The sequence below is a fragment of the Oncorhynchus keta genome, chromosome 7 (genome assembly GCF_023373465.1).
Source record: "Oncorhynchus keta strain PuntledgeMale-10-30-2019 chromosome 7, Oket_V2, whole genome shotgun sequence".
NCBI lineage: Eukaryota > Metazoa > Chordata > Actinopteri > Salmoniformes > Salmonidae > Oncorhynchus > Oncorhynchus keta.
In genome coordinates this window covers 20,652,323-20,672,836 of record NC_068427.1, presented here as the reverse complement: position 1 = coordinate 20,672,836, position 20,514 = coordinate 20,652,323, and the positions used below count along the sequence as shown (strand labels likewise).

The 20,514-nt window shown below is 44.6% G+C and overlaps 1 protein-coding gene across 1 annotated transcript; it reads left to right on the top strand.

Annotated features, from left to right (window-relative positions):
* The first annotated feature begins 1,502 nt into the window (after positions 1-1,502).
* Positions 1,503-20,287, top strand: LOC118386495 (high-affinity lysophosphatidic acid receptor-like). The gene is made up of 3 exons (XM_035774217.2): positions 1,503-1,878; positions 17,525-17,710; positions 18,422-20,287. The coding sequence occupies exon 3, from the start codon at positions 18,544-18,546 to the stop codon at positions 19,729-19,731; it is 1,188 nt and encodes a 395-aa protein (XP_035630110.1). The 5' UTR covers positions 1,503-1,878; positions 17,525-17,710; positions 18,422-18,543; the 3' UTR covers positions 19,732-20,287.
* The last annotated feature ends 227 nt before the right edge of the window (positions 20,288-20,514 follow it).

Genomic DNA, 20,514 nt, shown 5'->3' with positions numbered 1-20,514 from the left:
ATATACTCAGATTCAGTGTTGAACATGATTCTTGTCTAAACTACTCCATGCTGACTCTCGTAGTGAGTGATGTGATGGAGTATCCAGCTCTCTCCATCAGGAGGGAAGGATGGAATCTCATGGAAGAGGAAATGAATTCTCTCACCAGTGAGTGAGCAGCGTGCTATGCCGTGTGGATGCCACGGAACGTGACCAGCATACATGTGCCTGGCCGGCGGAGTGGAACGAGCTTGATGGGTACTTTCGACACGTGGGCGTGATGCCAATTTAGACAAGCATGCATGCCCGTGAACGGCAAGTGTGGGGGGAAGGGGGAGGGGTTGTGTATGTGAGGGAGAGAGAGGGAGAGCGAGAGAGAGAGAGGGAGAGCGAGAGAGAGAGAGAGAGAGAGAGAGAGAGAGAGAGAGAGAGAGAGAGAGAGAGAGAGAGAGAGAGAGAGAGAGAGAGAGAGAGAGAGAGAGAGAGAGAGAGAGAGAATACTGATACAGTGTCCTACCAATCCAAATTAAATTACCCTTTACTGGGGACATTCTCACCCAACAGCACTGGCTCTGGAGCCTATAAAAAGAGTATCACTAATTTATCATGCATGCTCCAGTACAATATAAAGACCATAGACCTGTGGGTGTGGTATGTGGAAATCAGTGGTGGCTGGTGGGAGGAGCTGTAGGAGGATAGGCTCATTGTAATAAGTTTCCATATGTTTGATGTGTTTGATACTTTTCCATTACTTCCATTCCAGCTATAACAAGGAGCCCGTCCTCCTATAGCTCCCACCAGCCTCCTCTGGTAGAAATGTACTCAACATTTCAGTCAATTAAATCTCAAGACGATATATATTTCTCCATGAACAGGGAGATGGTGATTCAGACCATTTATACAAAACACAGTAGGGGATGCATACTGTGTGTGGATCTGTTACAATATGAAAACTTGTGGGTGTGTGTGAGCATGCCTATTTGCAAATGGGAGTGTATCTCCACTGACCTCTTAAAGGCTCTTGGGTGTAAATCCAAATATTCATAAACACTATGACAATACTGCCATCTACTGGGAACAATACAGTTCTCGTACATGTCAGTAATATAATGTTTGACTATTTGGCAGTAGTCTTTCCTTTATTCCTGTTTCTCTCCTCTCCTCCCATGCTCCCCCGATCCACCTGTCTGCCTGCACATCCGCCGGAGAATTTCACAGTACTGTGTGTGTTTGTGTGAGTGACAGGGTACTAATCTCAAGTGAAAAAGGCATGAACATGTTCTACACATGGTAGCCGACGTAGCAGGCATGTCTAAAGAATATTGTTGATCTCATGTAGGCTATAGTGTTGTTGAATACATTTAATAGATTGTAGAGGGGATTGATGAGGTGTGTGTAGTCCCAATGTAGGTGCTTTTTCTTTTGACATGTCTGTTGTCCAGGTAGACCTATTGACATGTGGGGAGGTCTGTTCATTCTCTCTTTATTCAGTCTCGGTTAGTGAGTGAGGGTATTTATTATGATAGATGATCTGCTGTGGAATTCCTTGTCTATGTAGCATGTTTCGAATTCGAATTCCATACGTTTTTTCAATACAAGATGTGCTTGCTAGCTAAATGAATTATAGTATTCGGCCAGTCGGGGTTCATCTTCAACGCAACACCTTGAAACCAGTGGATCGCTCCGCGCTTCGCGCGTTAGCAGGCGACTGGACAGGTTTTGATGACCGATTGCGAAAAGCAAAGAGGTTTGGAGTGGATTCTGGATGGAAGGAGGCGAGGGAATGAGTTTATTCCGTGGACGGTGTGTCTTCCTAAACGTCTTCTATTGATAACAGGCATAGGACATCTGAACAGACTCATCATCAAGGGAATTGTGACTCGCAGTGAGTGATTGAAGGTATTTCATCAGTAATGTATCACCATTTCTAGGTTATATAATTAAGGCGCTCGAAACCATGCGCATTGTTCTAGTCTACTTGCTGAGAATAGAGAGGAATGATGATTATGGTGTAGCCTATTTAGCGAAATGTATGACAAAACAGTCAGTTACATAATACTGAATGCGGGCGAAATTGTCAATTGCTTGACTGAATAAGTGAATCTTTAATCAGCTATAAAGGTATTACGAATTTTAAAGATGGAGAAAGAATGGGTGCGCATAATAATAGCAGATTGTTTAAAAATGAAATCTCGATCAGATTTTACTAGATACCTTACTATGGTTATGGGGAGGTGAACATATAGCCTACACTCTTACAAAAAAGGATCTGGAAAGAACCAAGAATAGTTATATTACGTGCTTCATATAAGGCATCCCTAAAGGTTCCATGATCAGGTTGGTTCTTTGATCAGAACCCCATTGGTTCTTCTTCACTGAACCAAAAGTGATTCTATATAGAACCCTTGGGTTCCATATAGGGTTCTATATGGAACCCGATTTCGATATAGAAAGCATAAAACCCTTGTTGGTTTTATCCAGGACCATGGACCATTTATCCAGGACCAGAGTGTAGGCCTTCTGTTCAGGTCTGACTGGATATCTTCTTTTGGATGAGCTCCTCTCTGTGGTATGGTGAGAAGTTTGCACAACAAAAAGGATGAAACAAAGGTTCTATGCATATTGCATCAATAATTAGATATTCAGTCAAACAATTGCTTGTTTCAAACACATGTAACTGTACTGTTTTTCAGACCTGCTGGTCTCTCTCACTCACACATGCGCGTGCACACACACACACACACACACACACACACACACACACACACACACACACACACACACACACACACACACACACACACACACACACACACACACACACACACACACACACACACACACACACACACACACACACACAGCCTATGTAAAGTGGAACTGACAGCATTTAGCAACATCAAATCTTATTAAAATCTGTTCATATACAGTGCATTCGGAAAGTATTCAAACATTACATTACAGCCTTATTCTAAAATGGATTCAATAGTTTTTTTCCTCATCAATCTACACACAATACTCCATAATAACAAGCAAAAACTTTTTGTGCAAATGTATATAAAAACAACGTAAATATAACATTTACATAAGTATTCAGACTCTTTATTCAGTACTTTGTTGAATCGCCTTTGGCAGTGCTTACAGTCTCGAGTCTTCTTGGGTATGATGCTACAAGCTTGGCACACCTGTATTTGGGGAGTTTCTCCCGTTCTTCTCTGCAGATTCTCTCAAGCTCTGTCAGGTTGGACGAGGAACGTCGCAGCACAGCTATTTTCAGGTCTCTCCAACGATATTAGATCGGATTGAAGTTCAGGCTCTGGCTGGGCCGCTCAAGGACATTCAGAGACTTGTCCCAAAACCTCTCCTGCGTTGTCTTGGCAGTGTGCTTAGGGTCGTTGTTAGTCAATGCTGCAGAAATGTTTTGGTACCCTTCCCCAGATCTGTGCCTCAACACAATCCTGTCTCGGAGCTCTACGGACAATTCCTTCCACCTCATGGCCTGGTTTTTGCTCTGACATGCATTGTTAACTCTGGGAACTTATATAGACAGGTGTGTGCCTTTCGAAATCATGTCAAATCAATTACATTTTTCACAGGTGGACTCCAATCAAGTTGTAGAAACATGTCAAGGATGATCAATGGAAACAGGATGCTTCTGAACTCAATTTCAAGTCTCATAGCAAAGGCTCTGAATACTCATGTAAATAAGTTATTTCTGTTTTTTATTTGTAATAAATTAGCTACAAATTTCACTTTTTCTTTATGGAATATTGTTTGTGAAAAAAAATATTGAATCTATTTTAGAATAAGGCCGCAATGTAACAAAATGTGGAAAAGTCAAGGGGTCTGAATACTTTCCGAATGCACTGTACACCCCTAGGAAGAATATGAGACTCAGATATGTTCATTTTCACATTTAACCTAATCAATTCTTAGAATGTTTGGGAATTACATATACTAAGGCATTTCTGAAAACTCTATAGCAATATAGAGTGGGAAAGCGGCTGTGCGTTTGGACAATTTATAGACACCGCATGAAATAAAACCTATTATAAACTGTGTGGTTCGAGCTCTGAATGCTGATTGGCTGACAGCTGTGGTATTTCAGGTCGTATACTATGGGAATGAAAAAACATTTCTTTTTACTGCTCTAATTAATTTGGTCGCCAGTTTATAATTGCAATATGGCACCTCAGGGGTTTGTGGTATATGGGAAATATACCACGGCGTTGAGTTGTGCATAAGAACAGTCTTTAGCCATGGTATTTTGGCCAGATACTACACCCCCCGGGCCTTATTGCTTAAATAACCATCTGTCCTGATAAACCCTCTTAAGATTTTAAAGCTAGTTGGCTGTCAAAATTGCACTGATTAACGATGGGGAATGGCCTGCTCATCCTTCTGCAGCTTGCCTTGTCCCAACCAACCAACCAACCACCCAAGCTAACTGGCTAAAGTTGGCTACATTGCTAGCTAGCTACTTCCAGAAAAATAATGAGAGAACTCCTCACTGATGATTGTACTCCCCCTAGCAGAGCTGGTTAGGCTGTTTATATGTTATATAGAGCGTTAGTGACTAACTATCACTTTTTACGTTTACTGACACCGGTCATACAAGCATTTCGCTACACCCGCAATAACATCTGATAAATATGTGTATGTGGCCAATACAATTTGATTTAATTTCAGAAAGGGCCTTGCACATTTGTAAATTCATCAGTTATTCTGCGCTCTGGCACACTCAGACAAGAGTGCTCTGAAATCGGAGTAGATAGCTAGCCAGAGTGAATTTCTTTACCTGTGTAGCCACCAAAGAACGATACGAGAGGAAAAAGTCAGTCACTAACCCACTCCTCCAATGACATGATGTCCTCCCAGTAGGTAGCTAGCTAGCTATCTAGCTAACGTTAGGCTCTGTGTTTTTAGCTTGCTACATAAATAGATACACTAGCATATATTAGCCACATTATGACTGACTTGTGATCATTGAAATTGGTAGTTTGATTGTATTGATATAACGTAACGTTTGTCCATTTTTGTCCTAAACATTGAGTCATTGAAACTGAAACAATGCATCCCGAATAGAGGCAGCAAACAATGTACGAGGCCAGCTGTTATTTACCACCTGGTACAATGTATTTTTAACTAACAAGAAATGTATTGGGGAATTATATTAATCATGCATTGAACTGCATCCATCTACTCTGCCAACAATGCCTTAGTGTACATCATGGAATGTTAAGTCAATTAGAACCTATTTTTAAACCTCTTATAAAGTTGGTTTTGTAGCATAAACTGTGAATTTGATATTTTTGACTGATATTATGATTGTCTGTTTGTTTCATATCTGCAAAGTAGCTAAAACGCTGTAATTTCCACTTTATGTACACAGCTACTCTCAATCATTGTAACTACCAAGAAATGTCATCCCAGCAACCATATATTGACCTGATGAAGAAGAGGGCTGTTCTCTTTGTGTTGCCTGAATTGTAATCTGCATTCTCATTGGATAGAGTGCATTGAAGTGGCATAAGTACACCAGACAGTTTTCTGATATCTCATTGGATAGAGTTCATCGATGTGAGTAGCCTACACCAAACAGTGGATGGATAAAAACACAGCCAGATTATATATTTACACCATATTGATTGTATAGTTGGAACTAAGATGCTCAGACAATCTGTTGTTGTAAGGAGTGCAGGCAGGGTAGCAGTAGAGAGCAAAGCCTAATATGTATCATAGGAAACAGTGTGTTTTATTGAATCCAATTGATGTCGATGTAGGTATTAACAGGAGAAACATGAGTGAGTGCCAGACTAGGTGGCCAGGTCATCTTGAGCATGTAATAATGGCACCTGCTGCCATCAGTCAGTTAGTCAGTCTGTCATATCTGTGTGACATCCTCCTGGTCATACTCTGCCATTCCACGCCCCGTGTTGAATACACTGGCACATATAAACTGCACATATAGTTAGAAACTTCTTCAGGATCGGTGGGTCCGCTGCGGGACAGTTGAGCTAATGTAGGCTAATGTGATTAGCATGAGGTTGTAAGTGTCATGACGTTGGCCTAGGGGTAAGTTTATGACAGTCATAAATACCTCTTCCCCCCTTTTTCCTCTCTCTACCCTACTGATGTTACATTTGCAAAACCCTTGGTTAACATAGACATTCTGGGAACATCAGAAGATGGGGGGAAATTAACTATATTCTGGTAATCCGACCAATTGAACATATGCGGTGGTACTTAATGAATATGATGTCAGTTCGGTGGTCACCTGAGACATTCTCATCAATGATAAGAGTTATCGGATTCACATGGAATTGTTGTTCAATTTACATTTTTGAATATGAAATTATTTGTGATGGGATGAAATGTGATTTTAGCTTCTAAAATGTGAGATTTGGGTTTTCATAAGATAGGGCTCTGCTCAATCAGTGGCCCACCCCTGTGAAGGGACATGGGCTATAAACTTTTCAAACACGCCCATTGCATTTTCCTTTTCCAAATGGGCGGTAACTTAGAATGCATGAGATACTGTATTTCCGATAGCACAGCTTCTCCCTTTGTTCCTCAGTCTTCCCTCTCTTTCACTCAAACCCAGCCCTTTTCTTTTGTGTAACCAGCTGTCATATCTGTTCCGCCCACCAGGGACGTTTTCCTTTATGACGTAATTTGTAATTAAGTTATGATTTAATTATGTGTATGTTTAATTCTGTGTGATTAGTTAGGTATTTAGTAAATAAATAATTAAACCCTATTTTGTATTGCTGATTCAAATTGTTAGCTAGCGTTCGTGCAGATAACCAAGAATTTACAACTTTCAGATGAGACTGAATTAAGATGACGATTAATATTGACTGCTATTGATGTAAAAGAGAGTTTATTCGGAAGATAACATTCGGAAGATAACATTCGGAAGATAACAGCTTTATAAATATTATTTTGTGGTGCCCGACTCTCTAGTTAATTACATTCACATGATTAGCTCAATCAGGTAAGATTAATTACGAAGAAATAATTTGATAGAATAGCATGTCATATCACTTAATCCAGCATAGCCAAAGACACAACATAAGTAACAAGAACATTTCCCAGGACAAGGAAGAAGTACATGTATGCAATCCCTTCAGGAAAAGTTACTAAATTACTTGGTGTTACCTTAGATTGGGGTGGCAGGTAGCGTAGTGGTTAGAGCGTTGGGCCAGAGTTCGCACTGTTAGGTGATCTAAACTGTGATATTCTTAACACCCCGACTGTCCTGCAATCTAAGCTAGAGGCCCTCAATCTCACACAAATTATCAAGGAACCTACCAGGTACAACTCTAAATCCATAAACATGGGCACCCTCTTAGATATCATCTTTTCCAACTTGCCCTCTAAATACACCTCTGCTGTCTTAAAACAAAGATCTCAATGATCACTGCCTCATTACCTGCGTCCGTAAAGGGTCCACGGTAAAACGACCACCCCTCATCACTGTCAAACGCCTCCTAAAACATTTCAGTGAGCAGGCCTTTCTAATCAACCTGGCCCGGGTATCCTGGAAGGATATTGACCTCATCCCGTCAGTACAGGATGCCTGGTTATTCTTTAAAAGTGCTTTCCTCACAATCTTAAATAAGCATGCCCCATTCAATAAATGTAGAACTAAGAACAGATATAGCCCTTGGTTCACTTCAGACTTGACTGCCCTTGACCAGTACAAAAACATCCTGTGGCGTACTGCATTAGCATTGAATAGCCCCCGCGATATGCAACTTTTCAGGGAAGTTAGGAACCAATATGCACAGTCAGTTAGGAAAGCAAAGGCTAGCTTTTTCAAACAGAAATGTGCATCCTGTAGCACAAAAAGTTTTGGGATACTGTAAAGTCCATGGAGAATAAGACCTCCTCCCAGCTGCCCACTGCACTGAGGCTAGGAAACACTGTCACCATCGATAAATCAAATAATCGATAATCAACCATTTCAATAAGCATGTTTCTATGGCTGGCCATGCTTTCCAGCTGGCTACCCCTACCGCGGCCAATAACTCTGCACCCCCCGCAGCAACTTGCCCAAGCCTCCCCCCGCTTCTCCTTCACCCAAATCCAGACAGTTGATGCTCTGAAAGAGTTGCAAAATCTGGACCCCTACAAATCAGCTGGGCTAGACAATCTGGACCCTCTCTTTCTAAAATTTTCCCCTACAATTGTTGCAACCCCTATTACTAGCCTGTTCAACCGCCCTTTCATATCTTCTGAGATCCCTAAAGATTGGAAAGCTGCCGCGGTCATCCCCCTCTTCAAAGGAGGAGACACTCTAAACCCAAACTGTTACAGACCTATATCTATCCTGCCCTGCCTTGCTAAAGTCTTTGAAAGCCAAGTTAACAAACAGATCACGGACCATTTCGAATCCTACCGTACCTTCTCTGCTCTGCAATCTGGTTTCGGAGCTGGTCATGGGTGCATCTCAGCCACGCTCAAGGTCCAAATGATATCATAACCACCATCGATAACAGACAGTACTGTGCAGCTGTCTTCATCGACCTGACCAAGGCTTTCGACTCTGTCAATCACTGTATTCGTGACTCAATAGCCTTGGTTTCTCAAATGACTGCCTCGCCTGGTTCACCAACTACTTCTCAGATGGAGTTCAGTATGTCAAATCGGAGGGCCTGTTGTCCGGACCTCTGGCAGTCTCTATGGGGTCGCCACAAGGTTCAATTCTCGGGCCGACTCTTTTCTCTGTATATATCAATGATGTCGCTCTTGCTGCTAGTGATTCTTCGATCCACCTCTACGCAGACGACACCATTCTGTATACATCTGGTCCTTCTTTAGACACTGTGTTAAATAACCTCCAGGCGAGCGTCAATGCCATACAACTCTCCTTCTGTGGCCTCCAACTGCTCTTAAATGCAAGAAAAACTAAATGCATGCTCTTCTACCGATCGCTGCCCACACCTTCTCACCCGTCCAGCATCACTACTCTGGCCGGTTCTGACTTAGAATATGTGGACAACTACAAATGCCTAGGTGTCTGGTTAGACTGTAAACTCTCCTTCCAGACTCACATTAAGCATCTCCAATTCCAAAAAGAAATCTAGAATCGGCTTCCTATTTCGCAACAAAACTCACATGTGCAATTGCATGTTGTCAGGTGTAGTTTCATGGTTTCACATGTTGAAATTCTGCATGCCCATGTTGTCACATTTACAGTATTTCACATGAGATCCTGTTTTCACATGTGTAGTGTCATGTTATCACATGTTGCTTTTACATGTTGTTACATGTTATCACATTAACTTCACATAAGATCACATGCGATTACATGAAATTCATGTGGTTTTTCTGTAAGGGTATTTCAGAGCTGGACGTCCTTGTTTCATTAGGTCACTTTCCACTTGTGATGATTTAGATGATAACTTTAATAGCAAATTAAGGGCAATCATTGATGCCTTAGCACCAGTAAAGGCCACACCCTTGGATGAGTGAGGAAACTAATAAATTAAAGACAAATTGCAAAAAGGCAGACTGGAAGTGGAGAAAGTCAAAGTTGCATGTCCATTATGATATTTTGAGAGAGCAACTTGGCGTATATAACAAGGCAATTAGAAATGCCAGAAATGCTCATTTTTGTAACTTGATCGCTAAATGCCAAAATAATAATTCAGAGTGCTCTTCTTAACCATTGATGGCCTGACAAATCCTACCCCCGCAAACCTATGTGAACTTTTCTCCACATTGAAATGTGATGAGTTTGCTGCATATTTTAGAAACAAGATAACAAACATTAGGCTGGGTTTCAGTCAAGCAAGACCTGATAAGAAGTTTGATGATATGTGCCCTAGCCTACCAAGCAAAGGAAAGTGGTATCACAACTTAAGCTTTCTACCTGCCTTCTCGATCATATCCTCCCCACCTTCAAAAAAGTGTTTCATTGCCTATCTGAAGAAGTGCAAGCTACTGTTAATCACGCCATGTTCACAGAAATTTTCCCCACTGCACTAAAAACTGCTATGGTGAAACCCCTTCTCAAGAAAAGTAATCTAGAACCTTCAGCTCTTGACAATTGTTGTTGAATCTCCAACGTTACATTTTTAAGCAAAATTCAGGAGAAATTGGTTTTCTAACAGCTCAATCATTTTTTAAGTGCCAACTGTATTTAAAAATAAATCCAATCTGCTTTGTGGGCCCACCACAGCACAGCACAGACAGCACAGACAGCCTTAGTTAAAGTGGTAAATGATTTTAGAGCCAATACAGATGCCAAACAGCTCTTGTTAGGTTGCTGCGCAGCTATTTTCAGGTCTCTCCAGAGATATTCGATCGGGTTCAAGTCCGGGCTCTGGCTGGGCCACTCAAGGACATTCAGAGACTTGTCCCGAAGTCACTCCTGCGTTGTCTTGGCTGTGTGCATAGGGTCATTGTCCTGTTGGAAGGTGAACCTTCACCCCAGTCTGAAGTCCTGAGCGCTCTGGAGCAGGTTTTCATCAAGGATCTCTTTCTATTTGCTCCTTTCATCTTTCCCTCGATCCTGACTAGTCTCCCAGTCCCCGCCACTGAAAAACATCCCCACAGCATGATGCTGCCAAACCATGCTTCACCGTAGGGATGGTATTGGCCAAGTGATGATCGGTGCCTGGTTTGCTCCAGATGTGACGCTTGGCATTCAGGCCATAGAGTTCAGTATTGCTTTCATCAGACCAGAGAATCTTGTTTCTCATGGTCTGAGAGTCCTTTAGGTGCCTTTTTGACAAACTCCAAGCGAGCTGTCATGTGCCTTTTACTGACGAGTTTCTTCTGTCTGGCCACTCTACTATAAAGGCCTGATCGGTGGAGTGTGGCAGAGATGGTTGTCCTTCTGGAAGGTTCTCCCATCTCAACAGAGGAACACTGGAGCTCTGTCAGAGTCACCATCAGGTTCATAATCTTAGCAATTCTTCTTAGCTAGCTACATAGCCGTCCTTGTATCAGAGATAATTGCATAATTATCGTATTTCGTATTTCGTCGCCCTAACGTAGCCTTCACTGCTATTCGCCCAGGAGCTAGCAACGCTAGCTAACGCACACAGATTAGCATCACTGTAGTGCTATTCACTCAACTGTACGACTTGATTAGTTCAGTGTTAGCTAGCTACATAGCTGTCTTTGTTTCCAAGATAATTGTGTAGTTTAGTGTGTGTAGCCTTGGAGTGATTATCTTAATTCACTGAGGTTCGCTAGCCAGCTATTTGTCGTCCTTAACGTAGGAGACTCTGCTAGCTAGCCAACAGCTAACAGCTAACAGCTAGCCAACGTCACCACACGTTTACTGATTCGAATTCAATCACCGGTCAGGGAGTATCACATTTTCATTTCATTACAGTACAACGGTTTGATTTGTTTGATCGTAGCTAGCTACATAGCTAGCTACATAGCCGTCTTTGTTTCAAAGATAATTGTGTAGTCTAGACCGATTTCCTAGGTTAGCTAGCCAGCTATTGTCGTTCTTTTAACTCAACGTAACGTAAACAACACTGCTAGCTAGCCAGCTAGCCCCGAATAGCAGCACTGTAGAAATTATTACACTCAACGGAACGACTTGATTAGTGTAGTGCCAACAACGCAGCTACTGCCAGCTAGCCTACTTTAGCAGTACTGTATCATTTTAATCATTTTAGTCAATAAGATTCTTGCTACGTAAGCTTAACTTTCTGAACATTCGAGACGTGTAGTCCACTTGTCATTCCAATTTCCTTGCATTAGCGTAGCCTTTTCTGTAGCCTGTCAACTATGTGTCTGTCTATCCCTGTTCTCTCCTCTCTGCACAGACCATACAAACGCTCCACACCGCGTGGCCGCGACCACCCTAATCTGGTGGTCCCAGCGAGTACGACCCACGTGGAGTTCCAGGTCTCCGGTAGCCTCTGGAACTGCCGATCTGCGGCCAACAAGGCAGAGTTCATCTCAGCCTATGCCTCCCTCCAGTCCCTTGACTTCTTGGCACTGACGGAAACATGGATCACCACAGATAACACTGCTACTCCTACTGCTCTCTCCTCGTCCGCCCACGTGTTCTCGCACACCCCGAGAGCTTCTGGTCAGCGGGGTGGTGGCACCGGGATCCTCATCTCTCCCAAGTGGTCTTTCTCTCTTTCTCCCCTTACCCATCTGTCTATTGCCTCCTTTGAATTCCATGCTGTCACAGTTACCAGCCCTTTCAAGCTTAACATCCTTATCATTTATCGCCCTCCAGGTTCCCTCGGAGAGTTCATCAATGAGCTTGATGCCTTGATAAGCTCCTTTCCTGAGGACGGCTCACCTCTCACAGTTCTGGGCGACTTTAACCTCCCCACGTCTACCTTTGACTCATTCCTCTCTGCCTCCTTCTTTCCACTCCTCTCCTCTTTTGACCTCACCCTCTCACCTTCCCCCTACTCACAAGGCAGGCAATACGCTTGACCTCATCTTTACTAGATGCTGTTCTTCCACTAACCTCATTGCAACTCCCCTCCAAGTCTCCGACCACTACCTTGTATCCTTTTCCCTCTCGCTCTCATCCAACACTTCCCACACTGCCCCTACTCGGATGGTATCGCGCCGTCCCAACCTTCGCTCTCTCTCCCCGCTACTCTCTCCTCTTCCATCCTATCATCTCTTCCCTCTGCTCAAACTTTCTCCAACCTATCTCCTGATTCTGCCTCCTCAACCCTCCTCTCCTCCCTTTCTGCATCCTTTGACTCTCTATGTCCCCTATCCTCCAGGCCGGCTCGGTCCTCCCCTCCCGCTCCGTGGCTCGACGACTCATTGCGAGCTCACAGAACAGGGCTCCGGGCAGCCGAGCGGAAATGGAGGAAAACTCGCCTCCCTGCGGACCTGGCATCCTTTCACTCCCTCCTCTCTACATTTTCCTCCTCTGTCTCTGCTGCTAAAGCCACTTTCTACCATTCTAAATTCCAAGCATCTGCCTCTAACCCTAGGAAGCTCTTTGCCACCTTCTCCTCCCTCCTGAATCCCCCCCCTCCTCCCTCTCTGCAGATGACTTCGTCAACCATTTTGAAAAGAAGGTCGATGACATCCGATCCTCGTTTGCTAAGTCAAACGACACCGCTGGTTCTGCTCACACTGCCCTACCCTATGCTCTGACCTCTTTCTCCCTCTCTCCAGATGAAATCTCGCGTCTTGTGACGGCCGGCCGCCCAACAACCTGCCCGCTTGACCCTATCCCCTCCTCTCTTCTCCAGACCATTTCCGGAGACCTTCTCCCTTACCTCACCTCGCTCATCAACTCATCCCTGACCGCTGGCTACGTCCCTCCCGTCTTCAAGAGAGCGAGAGTTGCACCCCTTCTGAAAAAACCTACACTCGATCCCTCCGATGTCAACAACTACAGACCAGTATCCCTTCTCTTTTCTCTCCAAAACTCTTGAGCGTGCCGTCCTTGGCCAGCTCTACCCCTATCTCTCTCAGAATGACCTTCTTGATCCAAATCAGTCAGGTTTCAAGACTAGTCATTCAACTGAGACTGCTCTTCTCTGTATCACGGAGGCGCTCCGCACTGCTAAAGCTAACTCTCTCTCCTCTGCTCTCATCCTTCTAGACCTATCGGCTGCCTTCGATACTGTGAACCATCAGATCCTCCTCTCCACCCTCTCCGAGTTGGGCATCTCCGGCGCGGCCCACGCTTGGATTGCGTCCTACCTGACAGGTCGCTCCTACCAGGTGGCGTGGCGAGAATCTGTCTCCTCACCACGCGCTCTCACCACTGGTGTCCCCCAGGGCTCTGTTCTAGGCCCTCTCTTATTCTCGCTATACACCAAGTCACTTGGCTCTGTCATAACCTCACATGGTCTCTCCTATCATTGCTATGCAGACGACACACAATTAATCTTCTCCTTTCCCCTTCTGATGACCAGGTGGCGAATCGCATCTCTGCATGTCTGGCAGACATATCAGTGTGGATGACGGATCACCACCTCAAGCTGAACCTCAGCAAGACGGAGCTCCTCTTCCTCCCGGGAAGGACTGCCCGCTCCATGATCTCGCCATCACGGTTGACAACTCCATTGTGTCCTCCTCCCAGAGCGCTAAGAACCTTGGCGTGATCCTGGACAACACCCTGACGTTCTCAACTAACATCAAGGCGGTGTCCCGTTCCTGTAGGTTCATGCTCTACAACATCCGCAGAGTACGACCCTGCCTCACACAGGAAGCGGCGCAGGTCCTAATCCAGGCACTTGTCATCTCCCGTCTTGATTACTGCAACTCGCTGTTGGCTGGGCTCCCTGCCTGTGCCATTAAACCCCTACAACTCATCCAGAACGCCGCAGCCCGTCTGGTGTTCAACCTTCCCAAGTTCTCTCACGTCACCCCGCTCCTCCGCTCTCTCCACTGGCTTCCAGTTGAAGCTCGCATCCGCTACAAGACCATGGTGCTTGCCTACGGAGCTGTGAGGGGAACGGCACCTCAGTACCTCCAGGCTCTGATCAGTCCCTACACCCAAACAAGGGCACTGCGTTCATCCACCTCTGGCCTGCTCGCCTCCCTACCACTGAGGAAGTAGAGTTCCCGCTCAGCCCAGTCAAAACTGTTCGCTGCTCTGGCCCCCAATGGTGGAACAAACTCCCTCACGACGCCAGGACAGCGGAGTCAATCACCACCTTCCGGAGACACCTGAAACCCCACCTCTTCAAGGAATACCTAGGATAGGGTAAGTAAGGGTAAGTAATCCTTCTCACCCCCCTTCTCCCCCCCAACAAGATTTAGATGCAAGTGGCTGTTCCATTGGTTGTCATAGGTGTTTGCACCAATTTGTAAGTCGCTCTGGATAAGAGCGTCTGCTAAATGACTTAAATGTAATGTAAATGTAAATGTTCTTGGTCACCTCCCTGACCAAGGCCCTTCTCCCCTGATTGATCAGTTTGGCTGGGCGGCCAGCTCTAGGAAGAGTCTTGGTGGTTTCAAACTTCTTCCATTTAATAATTATGGAGGCTACTGTGTTCTTGGGGACCTTCAATGCTGCAGAAATTTTGTGGTACTCTTCCCCAGATCTGTGCCTTGACACTATCCTGTCTTGGAACTCTACAGACAATTCCTTCTACCTCATGGCTTGGTTTTTGCTCTGACATGCTGTCAACTGTGGGACCTTATATAGACAAGTGTGTGACTTCCCAAACCATGTACAATCAATTGAATTTACCACAGGTGGACTCCAATCAAGTTGTAGAAACATCTCAAGGATGATCAATGGAAACATGATGAACATGAGCTCATTTTCGAGACTCATAGCAAAGGGTCTGAATTCTTATGTAAATAAGGTATTTCTGTTAATTATTTGTAATAAATTTGAAAAATATTCTAAAAACCTTTTATCACTTTGTCATAATGGGGTATTGTGTGTAGATTGATAAGGAGAACGTTTTATTTAATCAATTTTTGAATATGCAACATAACAAAATGTTGAAAAAGTGAAGGAGTCTGAATACTTTCCAAATGCACAGTATCTCAGAGAAAATACATAGATGTATCACATGTGGCTTTCCACAAGGTTCAATTTGGGTCCTGTACATGGCAGCATTATCAGAAAGCACAGTAGAGATTTTCGCTGCTACACAGACTATACACGACTTTACATTTCTGTGTCACCAGAGGATTTTAGCTCCACAGATAAATTATTAGACTGTATTAGTGATTTAAGTAGTTGGATGGCTCACAACTTCCTCCAGCTAAATCAAGACAAGAGAAAATGTGGCCGCACATAATAATTCACGGGCAATAAAAATAAAACACCAGGTAAAAAACCTAGGTGTCATTTTACATTGACTACTGTAATGCTCTCCTGTCTGGTCTAACCAAAAAAGCCATTGGTCAACTGCAAAACATACATAATTCTGCAGCACAGATACTGACCAAGACCAGATGGAGAGCACACATTACACTGGCTTTAAGGCCTCTGCACTGACTGTCTGTGAGTTAATTTAAAGATAATTGTATTGGGCACCCCAATACATGTCAGACATGTTTTTAAGTTATGTACCCAGTAGGTCCCTCAGGTCCTCTGGTACTGGCCTTTTAACTATCCCAAAGTCCAGGACTAAGAGGCATGGAGAGTCATAGCCTGCCAGAGAACCTGAGCAGGGCTGAAACTGTGGACATTTTTAAAAGAGAACTTAAAACACACCTTTGCTTTTCCGGAGGGTGCTTTTTCGTTCAGTCGTTCAGTTTTTGTTATTCTTTAGTTTTTTTTTATCCTGTTAGGTTTGTTGTGTAGTAAATATTTTGAATTGTTTTCATATATTTTTCCCCTGTAAAGCACATTGTGTTGCATTCCATGTCTGAAATGTATAAATGAAGCTTGATTTGATTTGGTCGCTTCAAGACTTGTTCATTGTACACTTGTTAAATCTAATACATTTAGCACTTTATATAATTTTTTCTCTCTACATTATGTAATTGTATCTGTTCAAGCTGTTCAGATTGTTGATTGCTGTAACACGGGGCACCATTGAAAAAGAGACCCTGGTCTTAATTGGGATTCCCTTTATAAATAAAGGTTAAATACAAATATCTAAAGTACCACCTTTTCATCTCGGAACAGATTAAGTGCTCTTGAGGCATGTAATCAACTGTGAGAATGCACTGCCGTCTCTCTCTCTATATCCCCTCTCTCTCTCCGTCTTTCCTTCTGTCTTTCATCTCTCTGTTATATTGCCATATTTATTCTCTCCATCAGGCCACGTGCGGGCCTTTATCAGTGGGTGGATTTCATCCAACAAGAGATGGAGGGACGGTGAAATGGGGGAGGGCAGCCTGGTAGCAGCAACGCTCTGTTTCTTCAGAATGGGCTCTACTTATTCCTGTCACATGTATTTATACCAGAGAGTCATTTCACTCCGGCACTGGAGGAAATAGACTAGTAAGTAAGTGTTGAAGGGATGGTTTGATATTTGGATTGTTCCACAAATAAGGTGCAAGAAAACTAAAAGCTGATTTACCTACCTCAGTGGAGACCAAAGGGATTTTCAGAGTTAGACATCTCTGAGACCGAGTGTGTATGTGGGTCCCAACAGCCCCTCTCAAACACAGACAATATAATGTCACAGACATTTTCAGGTAACAGAAGGGATGGGTGGGGGGCCTTGCTGCTGTGGAACTGATGACCTGTTTGCCTCAATAACAATCACTTACACTTTTGATGCAAGGTCTTGTACGAGAATCTACAGCCATTTTCCAAGGAATAGTTCATATAGAAGTTTCCTTTGTAAAACTTGAGGCAGTGATATGTTCACACACGCACACGCACGCACACACACACATGCACGCATGCTCGCACGCACGCACACACACACACACACACACACACACACACACACACACACACACACACACACACACACACACACACACACACACACACACACACACACACACACACACACACACACACACACACACACACACACACACACACACACACACACACACACACACACACACACACACACACACACACAATGTGACCTCCATATTAATTGGTTGATGAGAGCCATAATGTTGACACAGTGATCCTGTCTTCCAGATTGTCACCTCCCTGTCTGAGAGCTGCGTAGCTGTTGAGAAGGGCTCCATGGAACAGGGTACAGGGAAAGGAACCACGTGGTGCATCATGATGGAGTGCTGAAAACCAGAGTATTCCCCAACCCGGTCCTCCACACCACCCCCAGAACGAGAGAAAGGGTTGAAACCATAGCAACAGTCGTGTCCTGTGAGTGAGCTCTTTTGAAGATGCCACACTTTCATCTGGATTACATTCTGTAGTGGAGCTCCACCAGCAGATGAGATTTTGTTGCATTGTGTGGAAACAGGATGAACATGAGCTCACAGACTCTAGCAGAGTCTCTGTGACAAGCTGATGAGCCATACCCTCGCTCCTAGCCCATCACTAGCTTCATTCCTGATTGTGTGGGATTCCCCAATATAGAAAACAACAACTCTGATAGTGCTACAAATATGGACTTAAGTTATAAAATAAAATAAAATTGTATTTGTCACATGTTTCATAGACAACAGGTGTAGACTAACAGTGAAATGCTTCCGGGTTAATTTACAATAATCCAGATAAGATAAAAAATGTTATAAAAATAGTGACGTGAGGAATAAATACAGAGTGAATAACAAATAAAAATAAAGAGTAAAAATGACATAGTTATATATAGGGAGTACCGAGTTGATGTGCAGGGGTACAAGGTGTATGTCCACAGCCCATAGCACTACTATTAATTCACATCGGACAAAACCATAGCGAACGTCGGCTGTGCGCAGTAGATCACCGGCTGGGTGTCGATGAACAGTGGCTAATCAACAAGTCGGTGCAGTCTGTTTTGTTCTTAAGGAACTATATTGCACTCAAATGATTCTGGTATGCAGGATTTGTTCCTACGTGTTTCTTACGTGTTTCATTTTGCTCCTGTTTCAGACCTTGCCATGAATGAGGAGACTTGTGACTGACCGAGGAAGCTGACAACAACATAATCTCAGACGAAAGAACAATGATGCATATCCAGGGTCGGACTGACTGGTAGACTGGTGACTATTGCCATGGAGTTTTGCAACGGCAGCCTGCTGGCTAGGTGTGCCCCCCTGATGGAGCCAGATGAGGAGGAAGGGGTGGTGATTTCACCACCACCGTCGCCGCCAGGGGTTGGGGCTACTAGTCCCTTCATGCCTGTCACCCTGCGTGTGACGCTGGCCGCCATCATGATCTTCATGATCACCATTGGTTTCCTGGGAAACGCTATCGTTTGTCTGATCGTCTACCAGAAGCCCGCCATGCGTTCCGCCATCAACCTGCTCCTCGCCACACTGGCGTTCTCTGACATCATGCTCTCGCTGCTCTGCATGCCCTTCACTGCCGTTACCATGGTTACGGCCGACTGGCACTTCGGGGGAGGGTTCTGCCGTGCTTCCGTTATGCTCTACTGGCTCTTCGTCCTGGAAGGCGTGTACATCCTCCTCATCATCAGTGTAGACCGCTTCCTAATCATCGTTCAGAGGCAGGATAAGCTGACACCGCACCGCGCCAAGCTGCTCATTGTCGCTTCCTGGGCGCTGTCCCTCTGCGTGGCGCTACCGTCTGTGATCGGCTGGCGGGCGGGCACGGCGGGTGTGACAGGCATTGGGGAGGCCTGGGCGCCACAGTGCGTGCTGGGCTACAGTGAGTCGCTGTCCGACCGCAGCTACACGGTGCTGCTGGTGGTGGCTGTGTTCTTTGTGCCGTTCGGCATCATGCTCTACTCCTACCTGTGCATCCTCAACACGGTGCGCCGCAATGCCCTGCGCATCCACAACCACACCTACGACCAGGCCAGCCTTCCGGCCCTCAACCAGGTCAGCAAGCTGGGTCTTACCGGCCTGCAACGGCCCCCCCAGGTCAATGTGGACATGAGCTTCAAGACCCGTGCCTTCACCACCATCCTCATCCTCTATATCGGCTTCTCTGTGTGCTGGCTACCCCACACCGTTGTCAGTCTGCTGGCCGTGTTCAGCCAAAGGTTCTACTTCAGCCCGGCTTTTTACCCTGTCAGTGTGGGGGCACTTTGGCTCAGCTACCTGAAGACGGTGTTTAACCCCGTCATCTACTGCTGGAGGATCAGGAAGTTCCGGGAGGCTTGTCTGGAATTTATGCCCAAGAGCTGCAGGCTGTGTCCCAGGTTGCCGGGCCGGAGCCGCAGGAGGGTGAGGCCCAGTAACATCTACGTGTGCAGCGAGATCCAGTCAGCTGTGTGAGGAATTAACGCTCCCTCTGAGAACACTTTCTGGTAGCAGTGTAAAGCAGTGTTCACCAACCCTGGTCTTGAAGAGCAAAAGGGTGCTCCACTGGTGTGAAGGACCTACTATACCTGCTCTATGATTTGTTAAGACATCAACATGTCAGCAGCATTGACAGTTTGCTGCTGAAACATTCATGTCTTCTGATTTTTTGGGGGCGTCTGAGTAAGAGCAATCAGCAGAGTACATTCTTGTGTTTTGTCTAAAGTGCTGTGGACACTGGACAGCCGTGAACAGAAGAACCCAGAAGACATGAAGAGAGTACAAATGACGCACAACCAGGAACAGAGTTTTCTATTGAACCATTTCCCAGGTTTTTAATTGGCTGAGTACTGTTGGTGATCGTTTACCCAGAGGGCTCTTTTATATGTCTGATACTGAAAGTAAATGAAAAGGTTGCATAAAACTTGCAATGAAATGTTGATCAATATAAAAATGGTTGTTTCAGTGAATTAATAATTGATTTAATGAGTTAACTAACAAACCAATTAACACGTGTGTTGACATCAACGATGCAGATCATGGAAACACAACTGTAATTGTTGTAAGATACACTGTGATAGCATTGTACCTTCCTAATACTGGAACAAAAATATTGTATGTTGGGCATGCTGGTTGACAAAGGTTGAACCTGTTGTCGAACACAGACCACGTTAAGCAGTCCCCTGCCTCTACAATGTCAATGGTTGTGTTGCTGGGATACTAAAGACCTCTACTGATTGTAGGTTGCGGAGTGTATTC

Bases quoted from the DNA above. Each gene is read 5' to 3' on its own strand.
- LOC118386495 (XM_035774217.2), top strand. From the start codon at position 18,544: ATGGAGTTTTGCAACGGCAGCCTGCTGGCTAGGTGTGCCCCCCTGATG.